This window comes from Chaetodon auriga, chromosome 3 (assembly GCF_051107435.1).
Source record: "Chaetodon auriga isolate fChaAug3 chromosome 3, fChaAug3.hap1, whole genome shotgun sequence".
NCBI lineage: Eukaryota > Metazoa > Chordata > Actinopteri > Chaetodontiformes > Chaetodontidae > Chaetodon > Chaetodon auriga.
In genome coordinates, this window is record NC_135076.1 from 13,599,652 (window position 1) to 13,624,964 (window position 25,313).

Below are 25,313 nucleotides of genomic sequence, written 5' to 3' on the forward strand. Positions count from 1 at the left end.
TGTTCTGTGCTTTTCTCACTACTGCTGCTGGAGAAAGACACAAATCTCTGACAAGTTTGGACATTTCTTTCATTTTCATCTTTTTTTTAGAGATGTGTGGACAATATCAGAGAAAATTCCCAGAGGTGACTTTATGTACATTTTGCAATGTGGAAAGAGAAGAAGACGAGGACAGTAAAATTAAGAAACCATGAACCAGACACTTGTCAGATGATCGTGGGTAACTCTAAGAAATCAGTTTCCAGGAGGAGGACTGTGAAGCAAGAGGAGAAGATTAAAGTTACTACATCGAACAGCAAATGTGTCACAACTACATGTGAGACATCCGGGAACATAATGAGGCTTTGTGTCAACCTAATGCCTGTTCTTGCAGCAGCCAAGGAGCCTGCGGAGGAAGAGGAGGGGAAAGAAGAGGACAGCAGCTGTATAAAGAAACCAGAAACCAGCAGCAAAAATGACCCATGTGTTACAGAATCAGTGGAACAAACACTCGATCCATGTGATTCTGACACAGGATTACATCTGGACACCAAAAAACCTCAAAGTCCTCAATTTGTGCTGCCACCTATAACTCAATCTAAACCAGCTCCTGAGTGCTGTGACGGTCAGAGGACCGAGAGGTGCCACACACCTCTGCCTCCCATCAGCTCGTCTGAGCACACCAGAGCCATCTCTTCAAACTTTACAATAAAAAGCTGCAGGGGTGACCGGATAGTTACAGGGCAAGAACCAGACAGCAGGCCCTGGATAGACAATCCGCTGTTCTCTAAAAGTGTGAGTAAACCACAAAACCAGCTGACTAATTCTGATCTGTGCCATTTTTTAATCATCATTTAAGACTCATCACGTCTCTTTCTGAAAATCCTGACATGGGTGCTGATGGGTTTGGCTCATGTAGAAGTAGTTCATTTTCTCTTACAAGGACAATAAGCGGTTTTTGTTTTACCTTAACTTGCAACCAGCAGGAAGCGGTCATGATGAGCAGGTCTCTTACAGAGGAAATGATTGAGTCACAGTTTGACACAACTGAGAAGAACACATTAGCCAAGCAGAGCCAACATCAACAAGGTTTTGGGCAATAGAAAGGGTTTTTAAAGTGACTTCCTGAGCAATGATTGAGTCACTGGCACTGATAAGAGACTACATGTATGAAAATCTACACACGCAGCATGTTGTACTCATTCTGTCCAACAATACACAATAAACCTTTAATGTCATAACAGATGAAAACAGGCGTTTGCTCCAGATATTACCTTGAACTAGTTTTTCTTCAAATGTTAAAGGATGCAAATGATTTGCTGGCTCATTATTTGTAAAGCATTGCATAAGTCCTCAACACTATTAAAGTTAAACTTTGACAGCAATTTAGTTCAAGATACTCAGACACCAGTGGTGGACAGGAACTAAGCACAGTTACTCCAGTACAGCACTTAAGTAGAATTTAGAAGTTCTTGTATTCTACTTGAGTATTTCCTTTTAATGCCACTATATTATTGGTATTGGTATTTTAACTTCTGTAATGGATCAGAGTACTTCCTCCACTTCTGTCATAACTCACAGCCTACAAAATACACAAACTACAACAGGACAACACTGCGCACATTAATAACAACAGATTTGGAACTTTTTCAAAGGTCTGACTGACTTTCCTCTTTTGATCTCTGTGCAGAGATCTGCTGAGTTTAGGCTTCCCGACATCTCGTTGTCCAGTCTGGATGCCCTGCTTCAGACGGTCACACAGAAACTGAGGAAGAAGAGGAGAGGTGGTGATGAAGGACCATGGAGACCTGTCCAGTGCGATCATCCCCTCATGGCTGCTGGTGAACAACGTTTGAGAGAGAAAAGTGTCAGGCATGTGTGTTTGGTGGTTTTTGAGTATAACTGTAATCTTATTATTCATTGTACTGTAGTTACAGTATGAAAGGAGGCTACATTATCAGGATTGCAGTATTATACACATTGAGGAACAGACTGGACAATTTGACAGGGTTTTCTTTTCATAATTTGTTAGTTAATAATTTGATGTCACCTTAATTCACTGTCACTTCATTTGTTGTCACTAAACACAGTATCTAAGTAGGTTTATTCTGTATAAAGAGTTTTTGCAGGTAGCTGTAACCATGTGTTCATTAACTTAACTCAACAACAGGATTAGATAAAGAAAATGTAATGTCTGTCTTTTCTTTTTTTTCCTTTAACAGTGAAGCAGTAACAGAATCATCAGTGGCTGGACACAGTGCAAACAGACAGAGGAGCCTGCCTCCGCTTTCTTCTGCACCAAAACCGACGCTCATCCTCACTATGACGAAGAAAAACCTCCTGACTCCCAACACGCTGCCGTGATCCATCAAAATCGACAAACTGGACTCAAAACATACAGCACAGTATTTTTAAAAATGACTCAGGAAACCAAATAGTTTTATTTTCCTTCAGGACGAAACATTCATAACAGACATATACCCGTTTTTTTTCTACACTAGCATATATTCAGCATATAATATACATCTTATAGTAGTTGCACAGATTAATTTATGTTCAAGTAGAACTTTTCAAGCATAATAAAAGTACATTCAGCAGAACAGACTTTCATTCCAAAATGACATCCACCATTTAAATCCAGCTTCATGTTTAGGTTTTGCATGATTTCAGCTTTTTCAGTACATTTAACATTTTTAAACATTATATTGTAATGTAACAGTTTGCATTTTGGAATGAAATCCTTCCGATATTTGATGTGAGTCTCATGCCTACAGTTACTATTGTAACAATCTTCTGAACACATAACATTGCATCACAGTGCAGAAATAACCTGCTGTGGACATTCAGTCAGCTGTGTCATTTTCTGAAAGAAAGAAAAGGAAGAAATCATTTATTAAATGAAAATTAATATTTTCAAATAAAACAGTTTACCAAAGGTAATGTATTTATGTCTGGGGTTTACAGCTTAGACTATACGTTACTATTTATTCTTTGATCTATACTATTTTTTTGGATTGAATTTGCGTGATGTACAAGAATCTGTGACAAGACCCTGCAGCTCGAGACTTTTTTGATATTTTAAAAATATTTAAATATCTTCTGTTAAGTAAATGACAAACTTTGCTTAATTATTAAATAACCAAAATGACAGTAAATAGAATAAATAGAAGTGCAGCTTTTTTCCACATCATATGTAATACCCTCTGACACTGTCACACAATCACACAAAATAAATTAAAAAAACAAAAACATTTTTGACAGATGAAAGACAAAAAAAGTTCTTGATTTACAAAACAATAACACTGTAAAGTTCATCATTAAACATTTAAGAGGTTTTTAACCATTAACTAGCAGTAACAATTCTCTCCACATAAGAGACATAATATATAATGTTTAGGAACAACCCCTCAAATGTTTTTTGATATATAAAATCATCTTCATAATTACATGTAACACATGTAGTTCAGCTACTGCTTGAGAGTTTGCAGCATTTTCATTTTTCAAAGTGCTTTCTGCAAAACAATGGTGAGATTGTGAAGGGTCTAATGATTGAGCCCTGAGGAACGCCACCCTTGTTTTTAGATCAAGCTTTGCATAATATTGGTTTAGGATAAAGAAACCATAGCTTTGGAGTGATGCGACTGATACAGAAAAACACAGTGTAAGATCTATGAACCCTGATAAAGGGTATAAAGCTACAGATCTGTTAAAAGATGAACAAGGCACCAAAGCCACAGTTGGAAGCAATAACTTTTGGTTCTTTCTTCAGATAAATTTTATCTCTAATGACTCAGTTTCACAAACAATGATGCCTTCAAAGTCCCTCTTTTTCACTGTCCACCTTTCATGTTGCATATTGAGCAACATTCAAAAGAACATACAGTGAAAAATGAAAAGATTGTGAACGTAGTTGGTCCTTTAAACTCCTGTTGCACCAGTCCACTCATAGTGTGCTGTCCTGTGTGTTGCTGTTGACCATAAAGAGTGCCGTAGGATCTTTACTGGAGCTTTCTGCATTGTGTTTGGACCCACTGGATTTCCGGGATTCTCCCCGAACTCCATCATTACTGCTGTCTGATCCACTGTTGCCCCTCCGCCTTGGCTGATTTGTCTCCTCTGGCTGAGGTATTCTGGTCATTGCCATACTGCTGCTTTTTTCTACATTAGCTTTGCCTTCTTTAGATTTGACCTTGCTAGCTTTTGCCTTTTTTGATTTACTCTCCTGTGGTTTGCTGTTGGATGACATCCCCTGCTGCTTTGGAGTCTTGCTTGGCTGGGGGGGTGTTATTGGCGGCGGTGGTTGGATGGTGGGAGGGTTAATTCTGGTGGGCAGTGCATTCAGGTGGGTCTGTACTGTACTGTTGCCTGTGACCACCTCTGTGAGGTGGTCATCGTCAGACTGCTCCTTGGCAAAGTTGACAAACACCTGCAAGAATGAACCAGCTTCAGTGTCACATGAATTCATTCTTTAATTCATTTATATTAGCCTGGTCAGCTATCAGGCTAATGATAGTTAGCTATATGTCATGTTCTTGTTATTACCACATCCAGCTAATGTATGTAGTAGAAGCATGGAGATGTTGATACAAGCTTTCTTTGCTATCCCCTCATTACAGCATAATATTACTACTGCTACTAATACTATCACCACTACTCTTCATAATAATTATTATTATAACTTATTGGAGGATATTTGTGATGCACAGCTCTGTTTAGTTTTATTTACATGGATTTGAATGTCTTCATCCCTATTGCATCATCGTCCTCACCTGGTCCAGGGTGGTCTGTGAAACAGAGAAGTCAGTGATGCCCAGCTCTTCATAGTTGTTGGCAAGCACATCGAAGACACGAGCCAGGCAGCAGGCATGTGAGGACAGCTGGAACTGCAGCACGTTTTGGTGGCGCTCCTTCAGCTCGATGCTGGGAAAAGAGTTCTTCATGTAGGTGCTGATGGGGCACGAGTCTGGGTTAGATCTATTGTCCACCACACGGAGGATGATGGTGTAACCATCGCCAAACCTGCAAGATGAAGGACGGAAAGAAACAATAGTGAAGACCTTGAACCGTGTGTACTGTTATACAGCCACTGCACCTCATGATGTGTGTTGTTCCTTAGATGGGTTGTCCTACATGTTTTCTATGGACTGTAGAATAACACATACAGTCTACTGTGTGCAGCTATGTAACCAGTTTAGTATGGGATTCTCACAGCTACAGCTTAAATTCTCTTTGCAAGACAGATTATTTCCACATGCTTCCAAGATGAGTTTCTCCTCAAGGATCAGTTCAGTATTACATTCATACTGCAGTGCAGACTCTGTTTTATTAAAAAAACTGAACACTGAGCCATTTCACCAAAAAATTAGAAGGTCTCAGCATGTTATTGGAGTATGGGCATGTGGGAAAAATACTTCATTGGGATACTCAATATATTGTGATATCAATGCACATGTATAATAATTTCCTAGAAAATAAATCATTCAAATGCTCCTTTTCAAAGTGATGGTATGAACAGTAGGAAAAGGAAAAATCTAAACTGTCTTATAGTATATATTGTCATATTACCAAACCCAAAATAATCTTATATCTTTACCATTTAATACTATTTGATGACACAAAAATCATGAGCACTACTAGAGAGACTGTTGAATTTTGAAGTGGAGGTCTAGATGAGCAGTAATTCCGTGTATTAATTAATATATTTTCAATGGCATTAATGACGACTTGATGTGTAAACTCTGTGGAGATTACAGTGCACACTTCCTTGAATTCTCCCTTTGGTGATTTTCCTAATTTAGAACTTTTCAGACCCTGATCACTGTTTTCATTTGTCTCATGACTGTAAACCTCGTTAAGTGACTCAGTGAGCTGCTTCACTGTGACAGCAAAACTCCCCAGAACTATCAGCACACAGAGGGTCCTTCACAGATCTCTTCACCTCCATAGGAACAATGAAATTATTGAATGAGGAAGCACGCTTTGGTTTCAATGCCTTTCAAAAGTTCAGCGGTCATTTAGAAACTGATATGACTGAGGAGGGCTGAAGTTAAATACTGTGGGCACAAATCTCCAACATTCATTCATTGAGTGATAAACTATGTGTGGAATTTAACTTGTAATGTTGAGGTGAGACAGGATATTTAAAACCAATTTAGACAGTTGAGTGTGTTTACCTGTTCTTCAGGTGTTGCACAGATCCAAGACACTGAAATCTGCCGTTGACCATGATGGCCATTCTGGTGCAGAGAGCCTCACATTCCTCCATACTAACCACACAGACACAAGATAAACCTATTAACATATACACTGTGTGTGCACTGTAAGGAAACTGTGAGCTGACAGGATGCTGTGGCTCTGCCTGTGTCTTCAGAGTATGTATCAGAATAATTTAGTGTACAACTCCTCCTACCTGTGGGAGGTGAGAACTACAGCTCTTCCCTCTTTGATGACACTGAGGATGCAGTTCCATAGAAACCTTTTAGCTTTTGGGTCCATGCCGGTGGTGGGCTCATCCTAGAAAGAATGAAAGAAATCAAAGGATCAAGGAAACAAGTAACTGTGAAAGAATTTTCCTCCTTTAGGCCTAAAAGGTAATATGACACTGAAAAATGAAAATGAGAAAAAAAGGAAAATTCCTTCACAATAAGCGTTGAGTCAAAACACACTCATATCCTTCAGTAACCTTACAACATGCTTGAGGTCAGAGCTAACACAGATATTACTGTAGCAGCACCACAAATCAAGCTACTTACTAACCACATCATCTGGGAAAAATAAGCTTTATAGGAGCCTGTATGTACATTTTGAGAATGGGAGATCCTGTCAAATTTTCAAGTTTTCTTTATTGTGCCCGTATGTTTTTGATGCAAGGGTTGTTATGTGCTTCATGTGGAGATATGCATGTGCTTTTAATGTTTGAAATCTTATTCATTCAGATAGAAATGTAAATTGAGAAGCATTTTCCCTGTGTTCATTCAACAGGTGATATTCTAAAAGGCTCATCCTCAGCTGCTCTCCAGCTCTTGGTGAATCAGTTGGATTCTCACCAGGAATATAACAGGCGGAGCCCCGATGAGGGAGACGGCGGTGGAGAGTTTTCTCTTGTTGCCTCCACTGTAGCCTCCAGCCTCTCGCTCAGCGTACTGGGTCAGTCCCAGCTTCTTCACCCCCCACTGTGCCACCTACAGGACAGCAGATAAGGTACATTACCATATAATCCTGCACAGTGCCGATAAATACACCTACACCTGTCACTGCAGACCAGTTTGACACCTAGTCTGAGAAAATTCGGGCGCCACAACTTATAACTTAATTTCAGTTTTGAGGAGAACTGCTCCTTTATGTTACCTTGGCGACAGACTCCTCTGGCACTCCCCGCAGGCGGGCGTACATCTCTAGATGTTCCCGACCCGTCAGCAGGTCGCTGATGGCGTCAAACTGTGGACAGTAACCCATCAGCTGGTGGACTCGCTCCATTTCTGTCAGCACACTGAGAACCAGAAGAACACGGTTTCACTCAACTACCAGTGCTAATACTGCTGCAACCACTGTTGCTATTTCTATTAGCACTACTGACAGTATGACTGCTGGGCTACTACTACTTTAGTTATCGTACTTGTACTACTACTGTACCATTGCTAACCTTACTTCTACTGCTGATGTTACTATGTTTTTAATGGTGCTACTACTTTAGTACCAAAATGATTATACAAGGTACACCTGCAATGGCGGTCTATTACGAGTGCTTCAACAACTACTGACACTGCTAGGACTTCTGATGATTCTACTATTACCACCAGTATGACGACTGCTGCTGCTGCTACTACTACTACATCTCCTACTACTGTTCTGACTAAAAGACTACAACTATTGTCATTACTGCAATTTCTTCAAATTCTGTACCCACTAATAGTACTGCTGTTATTAAACTACTGCTAATGCTAATGCGATTTCTACTACTGCTACAACATATCTGCAACTATTACTACTACAATTACTTGTACTTCTACTACTGTTGCCAATACTACCTATATAACTGGCACTATCTCTACTACTCATTTCTACAATTCTGCTACAACTACTACTTCTACTACTCATGCAGTTGTGACTACATCTACTGCTTTTGTAGCTTAGTTCAAAGTTTAGCAGTTTTGATGATATTCAATTGACAAATTACTAAATACTGTACACAAAAAGTTTTTTTTAATTGTTTAATGAGGTCACAAAGAAGAAAATGCCATTATAAAAGTTGAATATCTGTGTGGCAGAGGTGGTTTGTACCTGTGTTGATTAAGGAAAGCCTCTCCGTAGGTGACGGCTGTGTCTCCAGTCAGCATGCGAAAGGTAGAGGTCTTCCCTGCTCCGTTCACCCCCAGCAGGCCAAAACACTGAAACACACAGAGGACACAACAAAATGTTACACATATATCTCTACACATGCAGCAGCTGTAGTCAGCACCTGGGACCATTCAGTGAGTCATAAACAGCATTAGAAATGGTTTCTGATGATGACTGTATCTACAGTGGTGATAGTATGTACGGCTGACAAACACAGTGCTGCTAAGAACAAAAGTCAGACAGCGTGTGTGTTTTATTGCACTATGATGTAACAAGTGTTGTTTTTGGTGTGTATGTCTCTCACCTCGCCACGAGGAATCCCGAGGCAGAGACGATCCACCGCTGGCTTCCTGCCCGATTTATAAACCTGCAGAACAAAAACTCCTTTGTTGTACAATTAACCAGGAATTCACAATGATGCAGTCAGACCAAGAAGTCTGTCAGTGTAGGATCAGAAGGACAGCTTTAGCAAGGACTGCGCTCATCACCGTGACTGAACACACTGAATGTACAGGTGCAAGAAGATGCTGCAAATTTATTCACTGGTTTTCAGACATTTCAGAAATTCTAACATAAATACACAAACTTAGCTCTTACAAGCAGAACTCTTTATGTCAACTGAACGCAGAAACCTGCAGCCATTCAGCCACAAAACCCTTAAAGAGGTATTTCGGCTTGCGTGCCGGTTGTACCTTGCTAAGGTCAATCATGGTGAGGATGTCTGATTGGGCTTTGCCATTTCTGACCCTCTCTCTTTCCCTGGCCACGTCCTCATCCTCTGGATCAAGAGGAGGCATCTCAGGCTTGACCCACCAAGGCCTGAACAGAAGGACACAAGATCACCTTGTAACATTTCATTTTATTCCTGTGGAGCAGTGAAACTCTGAATGCAATCTGTCTCGTTTCTACACAGAGGACATTAATTGTTTTCACACATTTGTTTATCTTCATCTTGTACAGATGATGCAGCTCGGTCTGACCCAAAAAGCTCTGTCTGCATTTTATGAAAATATTTACATCCCACTAACTATCTACCATTGTCTGATATATGGTAGAGAAGTGTTGGGATGAGAAACAGGAGAAGCAGAGAGGGTCTTCCACCCATTTTTGTGTCGTTTTACCTTACATACCTGAAGCGAATAAAGAACTTGTACTGCAGCAGTATGGTGAAGATGAAGAAGACAACGCCCTCAGCGGCCATTGCAAACAGGTTCTTCCCTACAAAGTCCCACCGCAGTGGGTCCAGGGTTGGTTTTGTGCCTAGAGGAGGAAGGACAACATGCTTTATAGTACATATGTCTTAGTAGATCTTCAGTCCTGTGCGTTTGCTGCAATCTAACAAATGTTGAAGCGTGTATAAAATGAAGCTCTAACAACACAATATCAAATTTACTGGATATTATATATTCAAACTGCAGTGCGCAATGACCTCAACAATGCATCAAAAGCAGAGAAATTTAGGGTTTCCTTGGGCAAAATCATTTTAAGCTTTGAAATACTGAACAGACATTTGGATGGTGGATATCTATTGAGAGGAGGATATATAGCTACCCAGTCTCTGGAAGGCGTCTGCCATGGCCTGGTTTTTGGCCATGTCAATGAGTCCTCGTCCCAGGCAGAAGTGAGGGAAGATGAGAAACACCTTTTTTAGGATCCTGTTCACTTCATTCAGATGCTGGAAAACAGAAGTAAAACAAAGAAAAAAAAGTCAAATGAGCACAAGGGCATTCATGACATTGCATTTTTAACTTGAATTTGAACCAAAAGTAGTCAACTTGTCAACTAGTTCTGTGCTCTGAGAGGCTGTACAGATGAGCTGTGATCTGATTGGACTAAACTCCCAGCAAGCTTGTCTGAGCAGCAGCAACTGTTTCATTGCAGTAACAACGAGACTGCTTTCTTGCAGGGGTAGCTGGAGTATTTCCTTCCCTAAATATCTTAAATTCTGTTTATTTTACATGGCATAACATAGAAAATGACTGTTCAAACAAATCTATGTCTGCTGTTTCCACTCCGTTGACTGCAGTCAAGCATTTGGACGTCGACTAGTCAACTAGTTGGCTATTCTGTGAAATCCATAACGAGCACAAAATAAAATGATTTTTGGTCACATTGCACAGAATAGTTTAGCAATCGACATCTGGCTTTCATTCTTCTCGCTTCCATTGGACATTTTTTTTTTAGCTGCTTCATAGTTTAATATTTATATATACATATATGGGTCTTCAGCCTTATTATTCTCATGGAGCCAATAAATGAAGATTTCTTTCTCCTGCTTGCGCACACTGGTGATGTTTGTACCTCGTCAACAAACAGCTCCAGGACGAAGGTGGCGATGCTGCCATTGATTCCAATGAAGAGGTTGATGGAGGTAAGAATGACATAGGCTGTGCTGGGGACGGTGAACACAAAGGATGCTGGGTACATCAAAGGAGTGATGGACCACCTAATAAGAATGATTGGGTTATTCAATTAGTAAAGACAGACAACCTTACTTAGGACACAGACCACGATTTGACTGGGACGATAGAGACCTTGCTTACAGAGAAACGAAGAGAAAATTGTGTGAGATAGCAGTAAATTGAAGTAATAGGGAAGCAGTTTAAACATTTTAGTTACTTCCATCCCAAGGTCATTCTGCAGAGATTACAATTGCAAATGTGTTTGCCTTTGCACGCAGTACAGAGGAGCACACAGCACATTAAATTGATCTCAACTCAGTGCAGCATGACAGTAAGAATTATTAAAATATTTAGACATGCAGATCAAATTAAAAGTGTTGGGAATGAGTCACCCTGACCATTCAGTCTAGTCAGATATGATGACACATGAAGCGTAACAGCATGGACAGAAGTCAGTGGAGTCTGTCTGAACGTACCCATAGAGCAGGAGCAGCAGGACGAGAGCTGGCAGGTTGGTCTCTGAGACATACGACTGCTGCTGGAAAGCGATGAAAATCAGCACCACGATGGTGGCCGGGACGGTGTAGTTCAACTGAAAGATGACAACACAAACCTCCATTAATGCAGATGTCTGACTGAACTGCTCTCACACAGTTCAAATGTGAGCAGAAATTACTCAACATATTTGCAGAGTGAGCAGATATTTTGTACACTTTTAGACTGTTGTCACATTGTGAAAACCTTCCAGTATAAGCAGTGTGGGACTAGTGGCTGATAGAGTAAAGAAAATGTCTCTTGTCCTTTCTCTTGAGGACTCACCATGTCCCAGGTGAAGTTAGCCAGCCAGTAGACAATCGGTTTGACCCCGCTGACAAACTGAAGGTGTTTGGCTTTGCTTACTCGCTCCTCAATCAGAAAAAGGACAAAGCTGGCCGGCACAAAGGACATGGCAAAGATCACGCAGATGGAAACCAGAACATCTACTGATGTGGTGACCCTGAAAGAGGAAGCAGGGAAAACATATTAACATACACAAAAAATACACTGTGGACCTTTGGATTTCACAACTCACTCTTTGTCCTCCTTCTTTACTTCTGATATTCAGTTAATAAGTTGTCCTGACTAGGCTCAATTTACCTCTTGAGACAGAAGATGGTAACATTACAAGCACTCAAATCTAACAACTGCACAGCAGAGAACTAACATGGCCATTTCAGTGAGTTTTTCCTTGGTGAGGTTGAGTGGGTGGTTGTAGGCAGTGATGCCGTGTCTCCTCCTCTCTGGGCCTGGTGGCAGACTTGCTCTCAGCAGACCGTTGTTCATCACATTGACAAATGACACCATGGTATGCCATCCTTTGTTGTTGTACCACACCTGAGTACAGCAAAGACAAACATTTTTCACTATAAAACTCAATTGTAGCCAACTGGAAAATGTCTGAACACAAAAACAAAAGCAAAGATATAGAAAACAGCTAAATACAGCCAGACACACAAAACACATCACTTGTTATATGTGTCTTAAATGAGTTTAAGTGTTTCATGGAAGATTTTTTCATATAGACAAAATGAGGATGGAAGACAGATAAACAGACACACATTTACCTTGACATTGTTTTGACTGTACAGTCCTCCTAGAAACCCCGGCAGTCTGTTCAGCAGATGATCCAGTGAGCTGTTCTGCGGTGAGTCAAAGAACATCAGAAAACATTAAGAACATTCAGCACACAGCAGTTTCAGTTGAATGTGACTAAGACCTCATTTATACCTTTGGAACTCGATAACGGGTCCTGATGGCCATGACTGATTCTTGGACAGGGTGGACCTGAGCTAAAGTCTGAGTGCTGCTGCCCCCAAGGGAGAAGCCTCCGTATCTGCAACACAGAAATGAAACTTTGAATAATTCTTTTCAATTTACAGTGTATAACAGCTTCTTTTTACACGAGTACACAAGACTAAAACTGCAAATTCTATAAGGAGTGCAGATATTTTGCTTTTAAAATGATGTTTTGTATCAGCAGCTTACCTGAATTCATTCACCCACTTCTTGGTTTTTAGACTTTTAAGGACACAAAGGGAAAAGAGTGAATGAATATATTAATACATTTCCATTTTTACATCTCAAAGCATCAGATTAGTTTCAGGGACAATCTGAGTATCACATGATGATGCTTTTGTGAGCAAAGATATTTCATGTCACTCCCTAAAAGTACACAATAACAAACTAACAATAAGGTTGAAAGTCATATGGTTTGTAAACGTAAATCAATACATGACTTTTGTGATCAAATGAAAGGCATTGATAAAGAAATAAAAGCATTCCTAATTATTCTGAGGCGTTTTGCTCATTAGGAAATAAATATAAATATAATTGGATCAATTTCTCAACACCACAGGAAGAGAAAGCAATAGTACTGTATTTTAGACGCTTACATCTACTCTCAGTTATCTACATCAACACCAAAAACCTAAACTAGTAAATAAAAGTAACAAAATTAAATGGAATACCAAATAGTAATGCATGGAATTGCATTTTGTCTGATGAACTACCTTTTCTTCAAGATCTGAGAGTAGGTTTTCACCAGGTAATCAGAGAGGTTATAACTTGTCAGATTTTGGAGGATGTCTCCAGTCAGCCTCTTCATCTGAAAGATAACAGCCAGATACAGACACGAGCTACACGACATTTCACCCTATAATATCATGAACAAGCAAACATTTAATTAAAATCGTTACAAAGGATCTACTTTGGTCTTTGTATGTGTCATTCAGACCATTCGACATTCTGCAATAAGTCATAATAATAAGTCCTGACCTGTGGAGGCGGCAGTCCACCGGCACCCTCTGGGCAGTCGGGGAGCATCCGGCGGACGTCCTCTGTGCTACACTGACAATCAGGTGAGGGTCTGTCCTTGCTCCAGTTGCCTCTGCTGAACATCTGCCAGGTGGAGTAGGAGACCTGCGGCCGCATGAAGAGACCACCCCGCTCCCTTTCACACTGAGGACTCCTGCAGGGAGAGCAGGGAATGAACATGGAGTAAAGGTTTGTGGTTTAGGTGCTTAAATACTGCCTGAGTGTCTGGGATCAAAAGCACTGTGCATTAAAACTACTACAAAACTTTAAATGAATACAGATTTACTCAGATGAAGGAATTTGTGTTTGTGGAGAGAAATCTCACAACTGATGCTGCAATTTTCTACGAAACGCCAGCAGAGGTCATAGTTTACTGAACTACACTTTGTGAAGATCACAGGTGCATAATTCTTACTTTTATCCAAAATAGTAATCCCTATGTAAGGAAAGTATGATGAATGATTTATAGTAAATTTGTCTATATGTCTTTCAGTGCACGACGTTTAAGATCCTGATGTCACAGAGCTTTGTGTCCCACTACCTTCATCACTGCTGCTTTCTTTTCCTGTTTTTTCTGATGCTGCTGAGATAAACTACTTTATTTACAGGGGATGACTTACGTGCTGTTGTCTTCTTGCTCTTTCTCCATGCACTTGGTACCAAAACCTGGTGGGTCCAGGAGAGCTTCCAGCAGGTTCTCCATGGCTGGGTTCCCAGGTGCATCGTTACTGTAAATATTAAACCAGAGGTGAGGACACTCACTTAAATAGGAATAAAAATGCAAAACGCTGTTTCACAGAATCAAACCTTTACTAGTGACCAAGTAAACCAAACTAATTGACTACAGAAGAAATTCATTAAAATGTTTTCTGTCCTGACTAAAGTGATAATGAATACTTGGGTGCCGGCCTACCTGAAGAAGGTGTACTGTTCTCCATACATCCATGGCTGCAGCTGCAGCGCGGGATACTTCCCGAACGGAGGCACGATGAGGCTAAAGAGCAGAGCTACCAGCACGAACACAGCAGGCAGGACAATCTGAAGCACAAATTAACCTTCAGCTGGAAACCTCAAGACCAACTACAAAGAGATTAATATTCACGGTGGAAAGACCATAAAATAAGAAATCGACTATTTTTTAGCCAACAGAGCAGCTATCAATGAACTGATGGAGAAAGGACAGTGCTTTCATTACGGAGACCCTGAACCCTATGACAATGGATGGACTTTGAATCAGCTGCTGCAGCTGTTTGTCATCACCTGAGCGAAGAAGCCCCTGCGGCTCCTTCGGGCATAAAGCCAGCGTTTAATGAAGAGAGCCCTCAGCTGCTGCCAGGTCAGCCACCAGCCAGTCATGGGGATCCAACCTCGGCCATCTCCACTGAGCAGGTCTGTCTCCTGAGGTTCTGCGAGCAGGAAAAAAAACACAGGGTGAGAGCTTCCACTGATATATTGAGTGATAAATGCTTATACTGCTGCGGTGCTGTCCACCACCGAACACTTTTTTTTTTTTTTTTTCCCCAAACCAAAGGTTGATTTTCAGTAAGCATTGATCTGAAAGTACCTTGCTTACGAAGCCTTTTCCTTCCTGGCAGCATTATGGAAACAAACAGTCACAGTTGGAGACAGAAGAGCACACTAACTGTACATAGAGACACTGTGTGGTATTTAAACAACACTATGAGTCTGCCTGTGTAAGTGTGCATACCTGTCTCTGGTTCTTCAGCATGTTGTCTCTCTGTCCTGTGCCCAGCTGACGGCTGCTGCCTGTGTGGCGATTCAGCCTGCTGCTCTGGTTCAGCATCCACGCCGGTTTCCTCTGCCACTCGCAAAAAAATCTGGAAAACAACAGAACGGTCTCGATAGAAGATTAACCTCCTCCTAACAAACATAACACGGTGCTCTTGAGGGAGTATCCACTGTGAAAAGAACTCACTTCCTGTTGGTGGAGAACTTTATTTTTGACAAAAAAATCCACAAGGTCTCAATGGACATATGATACTCTCTCCTCTGCTGTAGCCCGAGATGGAGGGACTTTTAATGAAAACTTTCACCTAATGTAACATTAACTTCAACACAAGGCATTAATTTCAACTTATCCATGTTTAAGCTGAGACAGATTTTCAGTTTTTCATTGAAGAACTGACAGCTGAAGCTGTAGACAGCAGGTGGCAGTAAAAAGGCATCCAACAGCTTCACATGGAGATCAGAACAGCAGAGAGTGATTGACTTTACTCATACTGAGCAAACGTATCAGGCTCCACAAGTCTGCTATCAGGGCTAATCTGATGGTAACATTAAATCCGTTAAGACCATGGCTGCTCCACAAATACCCAGCCCTCCTGACAGCACCTGGCTGAGCTCCTGTAAGTCACACTGGTGGGATGGCTAAAGCCCCACTAAAGGTGATTCTGTCACTCACACACACACACACACACACACACACACACACACACACACACACATACACTCTCTCTCAACATACATGAAATCAGGTAAGGTCAGTGGGAAAGTGTTTCAGGTCCAGGCAGGCTGCCTCATTGCGTGATGTTAAAGTTGGAAGCAGCTGACAGCAGCAGTTGGTTTCAGTTGAACACTCTGTTGCTCATAGCAACCACTGCTGGCCACCATTTTTTCTGATGTCTGACCAAAATACTGACAAGCATCTTTAATCTACTCCCCAAATACCCTTGTTGTAGCACGATCTGCAGATACTCTATTATTATAGCTGTTTGATGATTTGTAATTTTTAGTGTTCGTGTGAACCAAGCTATCCTCGAGCTGTCTGAGGCTAATGTGTTGCTAATGCAAGATACAAACTGTGAGCTCTGTATGCATGTTTACTACATTGAATACTGTGTTGGACTTCCTACAAGTACTTAATTGTTGATCTTTCATTGATGACGTTTTGTTTTCTCCTGCCATTAGGGACATTGTAATCAAATTGACGTCCAGAGTAAATGTGTGTCAATCTATTTTCCCTATTACTCAATTAATTACCTCCACCAAGGAGAATTTGTTTTCTGTCCGGTACCTTGGTTTGTTTATCAGAAGGATTACGGAAAAACTACTGACCCGGGTTAGGCATGGGCTGGAATCATGAGGCAGATACACAAATTATTTCACTTTTGTGTACATTAAAAGAAAGAGCATTCAGCCATGACCAGCTGCTGTCTCCAGCCTTTATAGACTGTGGTTTAGTGTGCGTGTGTGTGTGTGTGTTTAGCTGGCTGTGGACCTGCATACATGCATAGTCACAGCAGAAGAATGATTGGGTTTGTAGTAATTTAATTTTTTTTGGTTTATTGGACAGTGTGTGCTTCCATGAGTGATTTGAAGTTGTCGGGAAGTGAATCAAGTGACTATTTTTCAATCAAAAACAATGTAAACGTCTCACCTCCTCCAGTGTGCTGTCTGACAGGCCGTAACTGCTGATGCCCAGCTCGGGCAGCCTCTGATCCAGTTCAGACAGGAAGATGCTCAGGCTGCTATCCTTGGAAGCTGTTTGTGGCAGGTTGACCACCGCCTCGCGCCCTGACTCCTCCACCAGCCTCGCACCCGGGATGTGGTGTTGTGCGAGGGAGAGCAACGCCGCCAGGTCTGCCATGAAGGTGATGATAAGGACAGAGATCATGTGGTGAGTGTGACCTTAGTCTGAGTGTTTTATGGTTCTTATCTAATGATCAACACAAAACTGAAAGATGTAGAAATCACACCAAACACACTAACATTGAACCGACTCTAACCAACGCTTATTCAGAGACCATCCAGCTGTTAAACACTCACATGAGCTGCTCTCTTCACTTCCCAGACCAGTGTCTTCACTCATGGACGACTCACTGTCCTGAAACACAAAGATGACAACATTTACGACGAATTTTCGTTTCACATCAAGTTTTTTTGCTCTTAAAAGCTCTTTGTCTTCGTTTCACTCCTGTTAACACCTCTTCTAAATTACTTTAACACCTCTTTTAAATTACGGTGCATGTGACAGCGTCAATGTGCCAAACACTGCTGAAAAATAACAAGCATACACATGTGTGTTTCCTGGATAATTTAAGTTCAGAAAAAAATAGACCTTTAGGGGAGGCAGCTTGTTCGTGCTGTTGCTGGTACTGGTGCAGATACTGGTACTGCTGGGAGTGCTGGTTTCCAGTCCCTCCCGCTTCACCACAGTGAGGTAGTAGCCAGATCCAAGGCGGGATTTAAGGAAGAGCGGTGAGCCACAACAGCACAGCTTCCCCTGGGAGATGATGGCGATTCGGTCACCGAGCAGCTCCGCCTCGTCCATGTAGTGGGTGGACAGGATTATGGTCCTGTCTGATGGACACAGACAGCACAGACTCATATGGATCTCATATGTCTTTTGCTTCTCATGCAGGTCTTGTATTTTGCTTGATCATTTTGAGATTTGTTTCAGGTTTAACTGGGATTTTGCCCTTCCAGTCTCTAGATCACAACTGGCATATTGGAGAAACTACATACCATGTTCTGAACATTTTCTAGTTCAGAACAGTTATCATTCCAAAACAGCACTGCTGGTCTGGTAGGTCACGCGGACATGCCTTGTCATTTACAGCAGTATCATTTTGGACCTTTAAGCATAACAGCTCCACAGCACTCTTTGTACTGCACCTTTGCGGTATTTGAGCAGCAGATCCCAGATCCCTCTGCGGGAGTAAGGATCAACCCCAGCTGTAGGTTCATCCAGGACAACCACCTTAGAGCCTCCAACAAACGCTATTGCCACAGACAGCTTCCTCTGCATGCCACCTGACAGAGACAGAGGAGGGTTTTCATTTTGGAACAGAGAAATCTGGATTTTCCAAGACAAAGTGGACAGAAAAAGAAAATACTGTATACTCTACAAACTGATGAAAGTGATAGTCAGGTCATGGTTCTATAAAGAAGTTTACCAGAGAGGTTTTTGGTCTGTTCATGTCGTTTGTGCAGCAGGCCGACATCTTCCAGCAGAGTGTCCAGCTCAGCTTTCACCTCTGCTTCAGACAAACCCTTCAGACACCCATAAAACCACACATGCTCCTCCACCGTTAGTCTGAGAGAGGGCGAGAGATAGACACAGAGGGAAAATAAGAAAAAATCTACTCCTTAAATAACATCTGGGTATTTTCTGGTGAAAGCTGGGCCGACAGCTTGTTACCAGTCCTTCGTGACAGAACACCGCAGACAAGTCTTACATGTCAAACAGGACATTGTGTTGTGGACAAACTCCCAGAGTCCTCCGGATGATGTTCATGTCATGGCGGATGTCCATCCCTTTGATGTACACAGTGCCCGAGGTGGGTGGGAACAGGCCAGTCAGGACAGATCTGACAAACAGTAGAAGAAACATTTTGTTCAAGGACACCTTCCATTTTAAATTAGATCCTGATCTCATATCTTTTACAGACTTTTCCAGTGACCTCTGTATGTTGGTGCTGGCTAAGGAACTATGTTATCTTTACTTGTAATCATAATCCTTAGTCATAATCAGTCTAACATTGCTCAAACACAAAAAGATTGCGGGCTCTTTGGCTCGATCCTCTGAAGTGTTACTCAAAGAAACTGGTTCATTCTGCATCAAATCCTTGAAAAAATCAAACTCTAAACTGCCCTTGCACATAAAATGAAAGAAGACATCAATGCTGATTTTCTGCCTCTCGTCAGGTCTGCTCCTCACATGGTGGTGGTTTTGCCGGCTCCATTGTGGCCAAGGAAGGAGGTGATCTGCCCCTCGTAGAACTTCAGGTTGAGGTGATTGACGGCCAGTTTGGCTCCCTTCTTGTAGATTTTCACCAGGTTTCTGATGTTCACACCCAGGGTCAGGTGAGTAGGTTCTGGTTCAATGTGATCTGATGACAAAAACACATTCTATATATGTAGAAGGGACAATGCATGTTGGGCAGTTAAAATGGCTAAAAACCGAGAGCTAATTCGGCTCTCAGAGTGATGTATAATCGATGACAAATGTTTAGTATGTGAGCAGAATAGAGCAGAACAGTCACAATATGTTTTTAAATGCTGAGAACATGATTCCACCAACTTCATTACAGGACGCAACTCCAAAAGCACAGAGATTATGGGATGCAAAAGTCAGTCACAGCTCCTCAGTACTCAGCTTCAGTCTCCTTGTTTTTAAACCTTGTAGATAATGGTTTTATTGTCTCAGCTCCTTAACTTGATTTGTAGTTAATTGGTTTAAACATACAAAACTACCTGTATGGTCTTATAACTGGCATTAAGACCTGTGGAGAAGACTGCAGACGGCCGCCAACGTCTGTAACCGGGCAGAATGACAGACTACTTAAAACTCTGTCCAATAAACAAGCTACTTGTCAGTGATACGACCTCTATTTACAAACTGACGATTGCTTGTAAATAAATAAAGACAATTGTAGCTATGATTGTACCTTGAGGTGACTGTGATAGAAAAAAGTGTAAGTCAGAAGAGAAACAGTGGCAGATATCCAGCAGCTTCCAGAGTCTTTTACCTTCATCCTGGTCTGTGGGTGCGGGGGGGATTGGCATGCCTGCCTCCAGAGGAACTCCACCCCAGTAGTTTATCTGGAAGATGAAGGTCCAGGGCCTGGGGATCCCATATTCACCTGGTATAAACACACACACACACACACACACACACACACACACACACACACACACATTCAGTGATGATAAAACCTTATAACTGTGTCCAAATCCAGCACAAGAAGCTTTTGCATTTTTGATGAAAGAACCAGTTTAGCCAGTGTTAAATTGGCCATGCTACATTCCTCTGTTAAGCTGTTTCCAGTAAAGCTCTACTTCACTAAAATGGTGAGTACAATGTGATGTTAACAAACATTTATGCTGGCCAAAATGACAACAAAAAAACAAAATATTCCTTTACAAGGCAAAATCTTCCTCAGAACATTACTAAAAATGGACACTCAGCAAACTATTTAAAAAAGAAAGTATATGACTGAGTATTAATTACTTTTTAACAAGGTAAAAATTGCTTTTTTACCTTGGTAGGTAAAAGAAGCTCTGGTCCTACCTGTGAAAACTAAACTCAAGTCTGACCAAATTGTCAGACCAAATATTTGCAGTTTGCATAAAGACGGAGTCAGAGACGAGACACTGTGGTCGTCCTGCATTCACAGCAGCCATTAACACCAGCCTCCTAACTTACACACTGTACTTTCAATATTCATAGCGAAGACAAAGTTGCAATTATCATACCAGGAAACACTGCTTCGATGTACCAGGCTGCGATGGCGTAGATGAAGGCGTCCACATAAAGCATGAGTATAGAGGTAGAGAAGTTGTATGAGTCTCCTTCCACAGGGCTGGAGTGGAGGTTGTACCACTGGATGCCCACGCCTTGCTCTTCATACTGAGAGAAATACTCACAGCCGAAGCCAAAGGCCACTGGGGAAAGGAAACTCTGAGGAAAGAGGAACAAACTATTTTTGATGTTGGCACAAAGACACAAAATTAAATATGTTTCATTTAATGGCACATTTTCTCATTCGATCTCTACATTTATTCTTGCTGCTGATGTTTAGTCATTCTTTTTTATACAGTCAGGAGTCTCTTTCTCGAACTGTGCCAATGGAACTGGGGAAAGAAACCATAACTGATTTACTCACGGCGAGGACTCGGTGGGTGGTGTTGAGGCGGTCTCTCCAGGCCACACACAGTACGTACGGCAGGTAGAGGCCAAAGTATATAAGCCCCCCACATGCAGCAGCAAGGTTGGCTTTGGAGAAGAAGGTGCTGATGAGGAAACACTGCATGATGGTGGCGGTGGCAAATGCCGTCAAGAAGAAAAATACAACAGTTGGGTTGCTGTATGGTAGGATGTCCCCCCACTGGAAATAAGACGAAGGAAAAGTGGAGAGGTTAAACTGTGACTGTAGGAGAGTCCACATCTGTCCTCTCACTACTTCTAGAAATCTCACTACACAATATCAATATTTCCATTTACGAGCTTGCCTTTGTGTATTTCAGTGTATTTATTCTTTCATATGTTTTGTACAGAATGAGTGGTCATCTTGCCTTGAGCAGAGCAATAAGGAGTCCAGCAGAGACCAGGAAAGGAACCACGCTGCTGATGAACCAGCTGAGCCACAGCGTTCCTGTTCCCAGTCCCATGATCCTCATGGTTTCCTTCAGCCTGGCCTCCTTCTCGTACACCACGCCTTTGATGATCATGGCCACCGAGTAGATCCAGGCCAACGTCATGAAGAGTGGCAGAGAGCGGTTCAGCACTCGAAGGAAACTGTTTGAAAGAAATAAAAAAAGAAATGAATATTGATGTATTGATATATTAATGCAAAATAATGTTGTAATAGCCTAAAACAGAAGGCTGATGTTATTCAGAATATGGGACATTTTAAAAAATGTAAATACTTCAACTCCCTTTAACAGTTACCATGAAGGTGTCCTTGAGCAAGGCAGTGAACCACCAGCTGCTCCAGACAAGCTGCTCAGAGACAGCCAGTGGCATATCATGGCTGCACCAGTCTGTTCCCATTATGAACATGTGGAACTGGAAAAACATCAATTTTAAACAACATAAAACTCACACATCATCCACATAGCAAGGGTAGGGCATCTGCTGGATGTAGATGCCAGTTGTTTGTTGAACTCCAGTCAGGATGTGGTTCACAGCTCTCTCCACCAGGTCTTGGACGTACACAAAGCCGCCCCAAATGTAGTGCATGTCATTAAATGGGTCAGCTGCTGGACCAGGATCCCAAAACCTGAGGAAAAACACCAAAGCGTTTTTGTTTTTTGAATTCCGAGTGCCAGAGAAAGTCACTGATTTTTAAGAAGTAGTTCATGGAATTTCATACATTTTAGGATAGATTATTTTCATATACAGTTAACACAAAGAGGAGCACATAATCCCTCCAGTCATAATAGAAAACATAATAATGAATTAAATTTGATTCTATTTTTGGTGGTAGTTGACGTGAGAGGAACAAGTGCTTTGTGACAAATAAACAACTGAACTATATGTTTCAGGGAAACATTGAAGTTTAATATGTGTGTATATACACACACACGGCAGGAACGGCAGGATAAAAACAAGATGTTCTGGTGCTCCCTCAGTACCTGTCCTTGATCTTGTTGGTTCGGGTCACATCATCAATGTCCATTCGGATTTTGTAGGTGACGTGGGGTGGCAGGTCAGGGGAGGAGGAGTTGGGCAGCAGGAAAACCACACCGGCCCAAAACTGCCTGTCCTCCAGCAGCTCCAAAGCCCTGTCAATCATCTGACCCTCGGTGTCCAACCCCTCCAGCTTGTTCAGGGAGAAACACTGAAGGGACAACAGGAAAGGATATGAATGATACATAACAGGAAGAGAAGGTGAAGTTAATTTACAGTATACATTACACTGTGGTTACATTACAAACTATGTTATTTGCCTATACTGTGATTTATTAGAAGCGCTGTTTAACATCTGAAATTACATTAAACATAATCCACCCTCCTCTGGTTCTTTAACATTTAGTGTAATTTGAAGATAAATTTCCTTCTCAAAATTCCATCAAACGTGATTCCTTCTGTTCTTGTTCTCAGTCGGAGGCTGGAATATCTGACATGTCTGGAGAGCAGCGTGAAGAGAAAACAAGAAGAGAACCTCAGTGACTTGAGCGAGAGTGGTGATGGTGTGGCTGAGGTTGTTGTAGACATCCAGCCAGGTAGGCGGTGCTCCAGGTTTCCTCGGGGCGTCTGGCGAGGGTGTGGACAGGAAACGTGCGATCCGTGAGGCTGTCCAGGATGTGTTCTCCAGACGCAGGTTGACTAGCACTGCCACCTCGGGCCGCCTCAACAAATCCTGTCACACAGACACACACAGGATATGAACAAAGGATTTTTGGCTCAAAATGTGTCATAACACATACACATACACATACAGTAGCAGCTGGTGAGTCAGACCTGCAGCAGCTGAACCTCCACACTGCTCTCCATGTAATTCTTGATCCGTGGTCCCACCTCCATCCAGGCTTCATTCAGCTCCTGGAGGATCTGCAGGCCCTCGAAAGTCTTGTTCACCTTCAGCAGACACAACTTGTAGTTAGTTTAGATGGATGTATTTTACTTTTAATGCTTATTGTTGCCTTTCAACACGTTTAACAGCAGAACTAATTTCCTAATCAAAAAAATCATCAATATTTTCAACAGCTGGATCCAGGTCTGAGGACACTGCCGGATATTTTGTTTTTTGAAAAGTCTGTCATGTTCCTGTATAAGACACACAAACTCTAAAGTGTGTACTAACAATCCACTTTATACCCGTGAAGCCTGATGGATCACAAACTAACACGCTTGTCTGTAACTTGTGAAAGTTACTGGTTTCAGCAAGAAATGCTTTAGATGGATTAATGAGGCATGTTTTGATTACAAAAAATGAGACAAACACGTCTTCCACTTTATTAGTTCCTCTCAATATATAAACATATTAAATTTTTCAGCCAACAACCAGAGGACTCGGTTGGTGATAACAGACAAATAGACATCAGCTATATTCTTATGATCATTCTCTAAAAGCTGGTGATCAGTCTTGATGATAACTGGTCCATGCTGTCCAAAAAAGGACATTTCCTTGTCTGATCATGTCAAACAACATGACAGACTCTCTGAGGTTTGACTCTTGTACCTCTTTCATGACTCGTCGCACTGCAGGAGTGTCTGGTGTATACAGCAGCTTTCCAATTAACAGAGGTTTCATTCCTCGCCACACAATGCGAGACAGAGGGTTGGACTCCAGACCTTGTATTAAACTTTTGCAGAATGGAGCTGCATGGAGGAAATGTTGGACACATGTTAAATGTGACAAACAGCACACAGAGAACACTCACAGATTTTGGTTATTCATCTTAGAGATCACAAAAGTATCAGACCAGATATCTGACAGAACTGTTTTTCTATATATTTATGATCATTTGCACTTTGCAAATCAACTGAAAAGAGAAGCACTTGCGAGGCTTCAGAGTTATAAAGCAATTGCTACTCAGGAAAGCCATTCACTCATCTTTAAAATACCAGTACACTCCACTTTTCCAGTCATATCCATCCATAATTGATGAGAACAAACAAACTGCACTCTAACAAGGACGTGCAAAGCCTCTTACTGGTGTTGTTGTCACGGTCCAGGTCTATGTCTTCAGTGCCATTTTTTCCTAAGAAGGACTTGATGTCATTGTCTTCATACCAGTTGAGTGATGGGATCCGCTCACCGCCAACCTCAGGGTGACCGCACATGATCCTTGAAAAAGCACGAAAACTCTCCCTGGGCAACGCCGAGCGATTCTCTGGAGACAGAAGACGAAGAGCTGCACTCATCTCTGCAAAGCTGGAGAGAGATGAGAACTGAAGGAGGACAGAGAAGTAAGAACGAAAGGATGAGAAAAGAAACATGGGGAAAAAATGACATTTTTTGATTCCTGTGAGAAAACTTGGTCAAAAAAATAGAACAGCAACAAAAAAACAAGCAGAAAGAAATGAAATATGTAAAAGCAACATCATCTTAAAGTTCTGCTTACAGTCACTATAGACTGCAAATTTGATTACATCCCATAAAAAGCACAAGCTGCTACAAAGTAACAATCTACTCAATGACGGTCTGATCGGTTGACTAACTCATAACAAATGCAAACGTACAACGCCTCCAAAAGATTCAGTCCATCTACAGACTGTCATTTGAATAACATCCAGACACAGATGGACATGAAAAATCAGGTGTGCTCTTA

At 41.6% G+C, this 25,313-nt stretch overlaps 2 protein-coding genes across 5 annotated transcripts in view; one reads left to right on the forward strand and one right to left on the reverse strand.

Annotated features, from left to right (window-relative positions):
• The first annotated feature begins 117 nt into the window (after window positions 1-117).
• On the forward strand, window positions 118-2,345 carry LOC143317136 (uncharacterized). Its single transcript, XM_076725114.1, has 3 exons — window positions 118-774; window positions 1,670-1,851; window positions 2,202-2,345. The coding sequence occupies exons 1-3, from the start codon at window positions 148-150 to the stop codon at window positions 2,341-2,343; spliced, it is 951 nt and encodes a 316-aa protein (XP_076581229.1). The 5' UTR covers window positions 118-147; the 3' UTR covers window positions 2,344-2,345.
• Window positions 2,346-2,875: 530 nt separating this feature from the next.
• Window positions 2,876-25,313, reverse strand: part of abca7 (ATP-binding cassette, sub-family A (ABC1), member 7) — a 28,712-nt gene continuing 6,274 nt past the window's right edge. For 2 of the 4 annotated variants that reach the window (XM_076725065.1, XM_076725083.1), the window contains 42 exons: window positions 24,696-24,933; window positions 24,221-24,360; window positions 23,500-23,616; window positions 23,201-23,398; window positions 22,671-22,876; window positions 22,139-22,315; window positions 21,609-21,831; window positions 21,200-21,421; window positions 20,790-20,994; window positions 20,063-20,176; window positions 19,252-19,423; window positions 18,770-18,901; window positions 18,488-18,627; window positions 18,207-18,344; window positions 17,650-17,891; window positions 17,358-17,415; window positions 16,969-17,171; window positions 15,280-15,409; window positions 15,136-15,159; window positions 14,832-14,977; window positions 14,485-14,609; window positions 14,192-14,299; window positions 13,533-13,725; window positions 13,268-13,362; window positions 12,744-12,776; window positions 12,486-12,591; window positions 12,323-12,397; window positions 11,923-12,092; window positions 11,538-11,715; window positions 11,195-11,310; window positions 10,618-10,762; window positions 9,868-9,991; window positions 9,447-9,576; window positions 9,009-9,135; window positions 8,621-8,683; window positions 8,260-8,366; window positions 7,327-7,468; window positions 7,026-7,160; window positions 6,389-6,492; window positions 6,153-6,245; window positions 4,749-4,998; window positions 2,876-4,405 (listed from right to left, as the gene is read on the reverse strand). In XM_076725065.1, coding sequence (XP_076581180.1) covers window positions 3,923-4,405; window positions 4,749-4,998; window positions 6,153-6,245; window positions 6,389-6,492; window positions 7,026-7,160; window positions 7,327-7,468; window positions 8,260-8,366; window positions 8,621-8,683; window positions 9,009-9,135; window positions 9,447-9,576; window positions 9,868-9,991; window positions 10,618-10,762; window positions 11,195-11,310; window positions 11,538-11,715; window positions 11,923-12,092; window positions 12,323-12,397; window positions 12,486-12,591; window positions 12,744-12,776; window positions 13,268-13,362; window positions 13,533-13,725; window positions 14,192-14,299; window positions 14,485-14,609; window positions 14,832-14,977; window positions 15,136-15,159; window positions 15,280-15,409; window positions 16,969-17,171; window positions 17,358-17,415; window positions 17,650-17,891; window positions 18,207-18,344; window positions 18,488-18,627; window positions 18,770-18,901; window positions 19,252-19,423; window positions 20,063-20,176; window positions 20,790-20,994; window positions 21,200-21,421; window positions 21,609-21,831; window positions 22,139-22,315; window positions 22,671-22,876; window positions 23,201-23,398; window positions 23,500-23,616; window positions 24,221-24,360; window positions 24,696-24,933 — 6,327 coding nt within the window. In that variant the 3' untranslated portion in view covers window positions 2,876-3,922. The remainder of the gene's footprint in view (window positions 4,406-4,748; window positions 4,999-6,152; window positions 6,246-6,388; window positions 6,493-7,025; window positions 7,161-7,326; window positions 7,469-8,259; window positions 8,367-8,620; window positions 8,684-9,008; window positions 9,136-9,446; window positions 9,577-9,867; window positions 9,992-10,617; window positions 10,763-11,194; window positions 11,311-11,537; window positions 11,716-11,922; window positions 12,093-12,322; window positions 12,398-12,485; window positions 12,592-12,743; window positions 12,777-13,267; window positions 13,363-13,532; window positions 13,726-14,191; window positions 14,300-14,484; window positions 14,610-14,831; window positions 14,978-15,135; window positions 15,160-15,279; window positions 15,410-16,968; window positions 17,172-17,357; window positions 17,416-17,649; window positions 17,892-18,206; window positions 18,345-18,487; window positions 18,628-18,769; window positions 18,902-19,251; window positions 19,424-20,062; window positions 20,177-20,789; window positions 20,995-21,199; window positions 21,422-21,608; window positions 21,832-22,138; window positions 22,316-22,670; window positions 22,877-23,200; window positions 23,399-23,499; window positions 23,617-24,220; window positions 24,361-24,695; window positions 24,934-25,313) is intronic. The other 2 variants (XM_076725091.1, XM_076725075.1) reach the window with 2 other exon arrangements.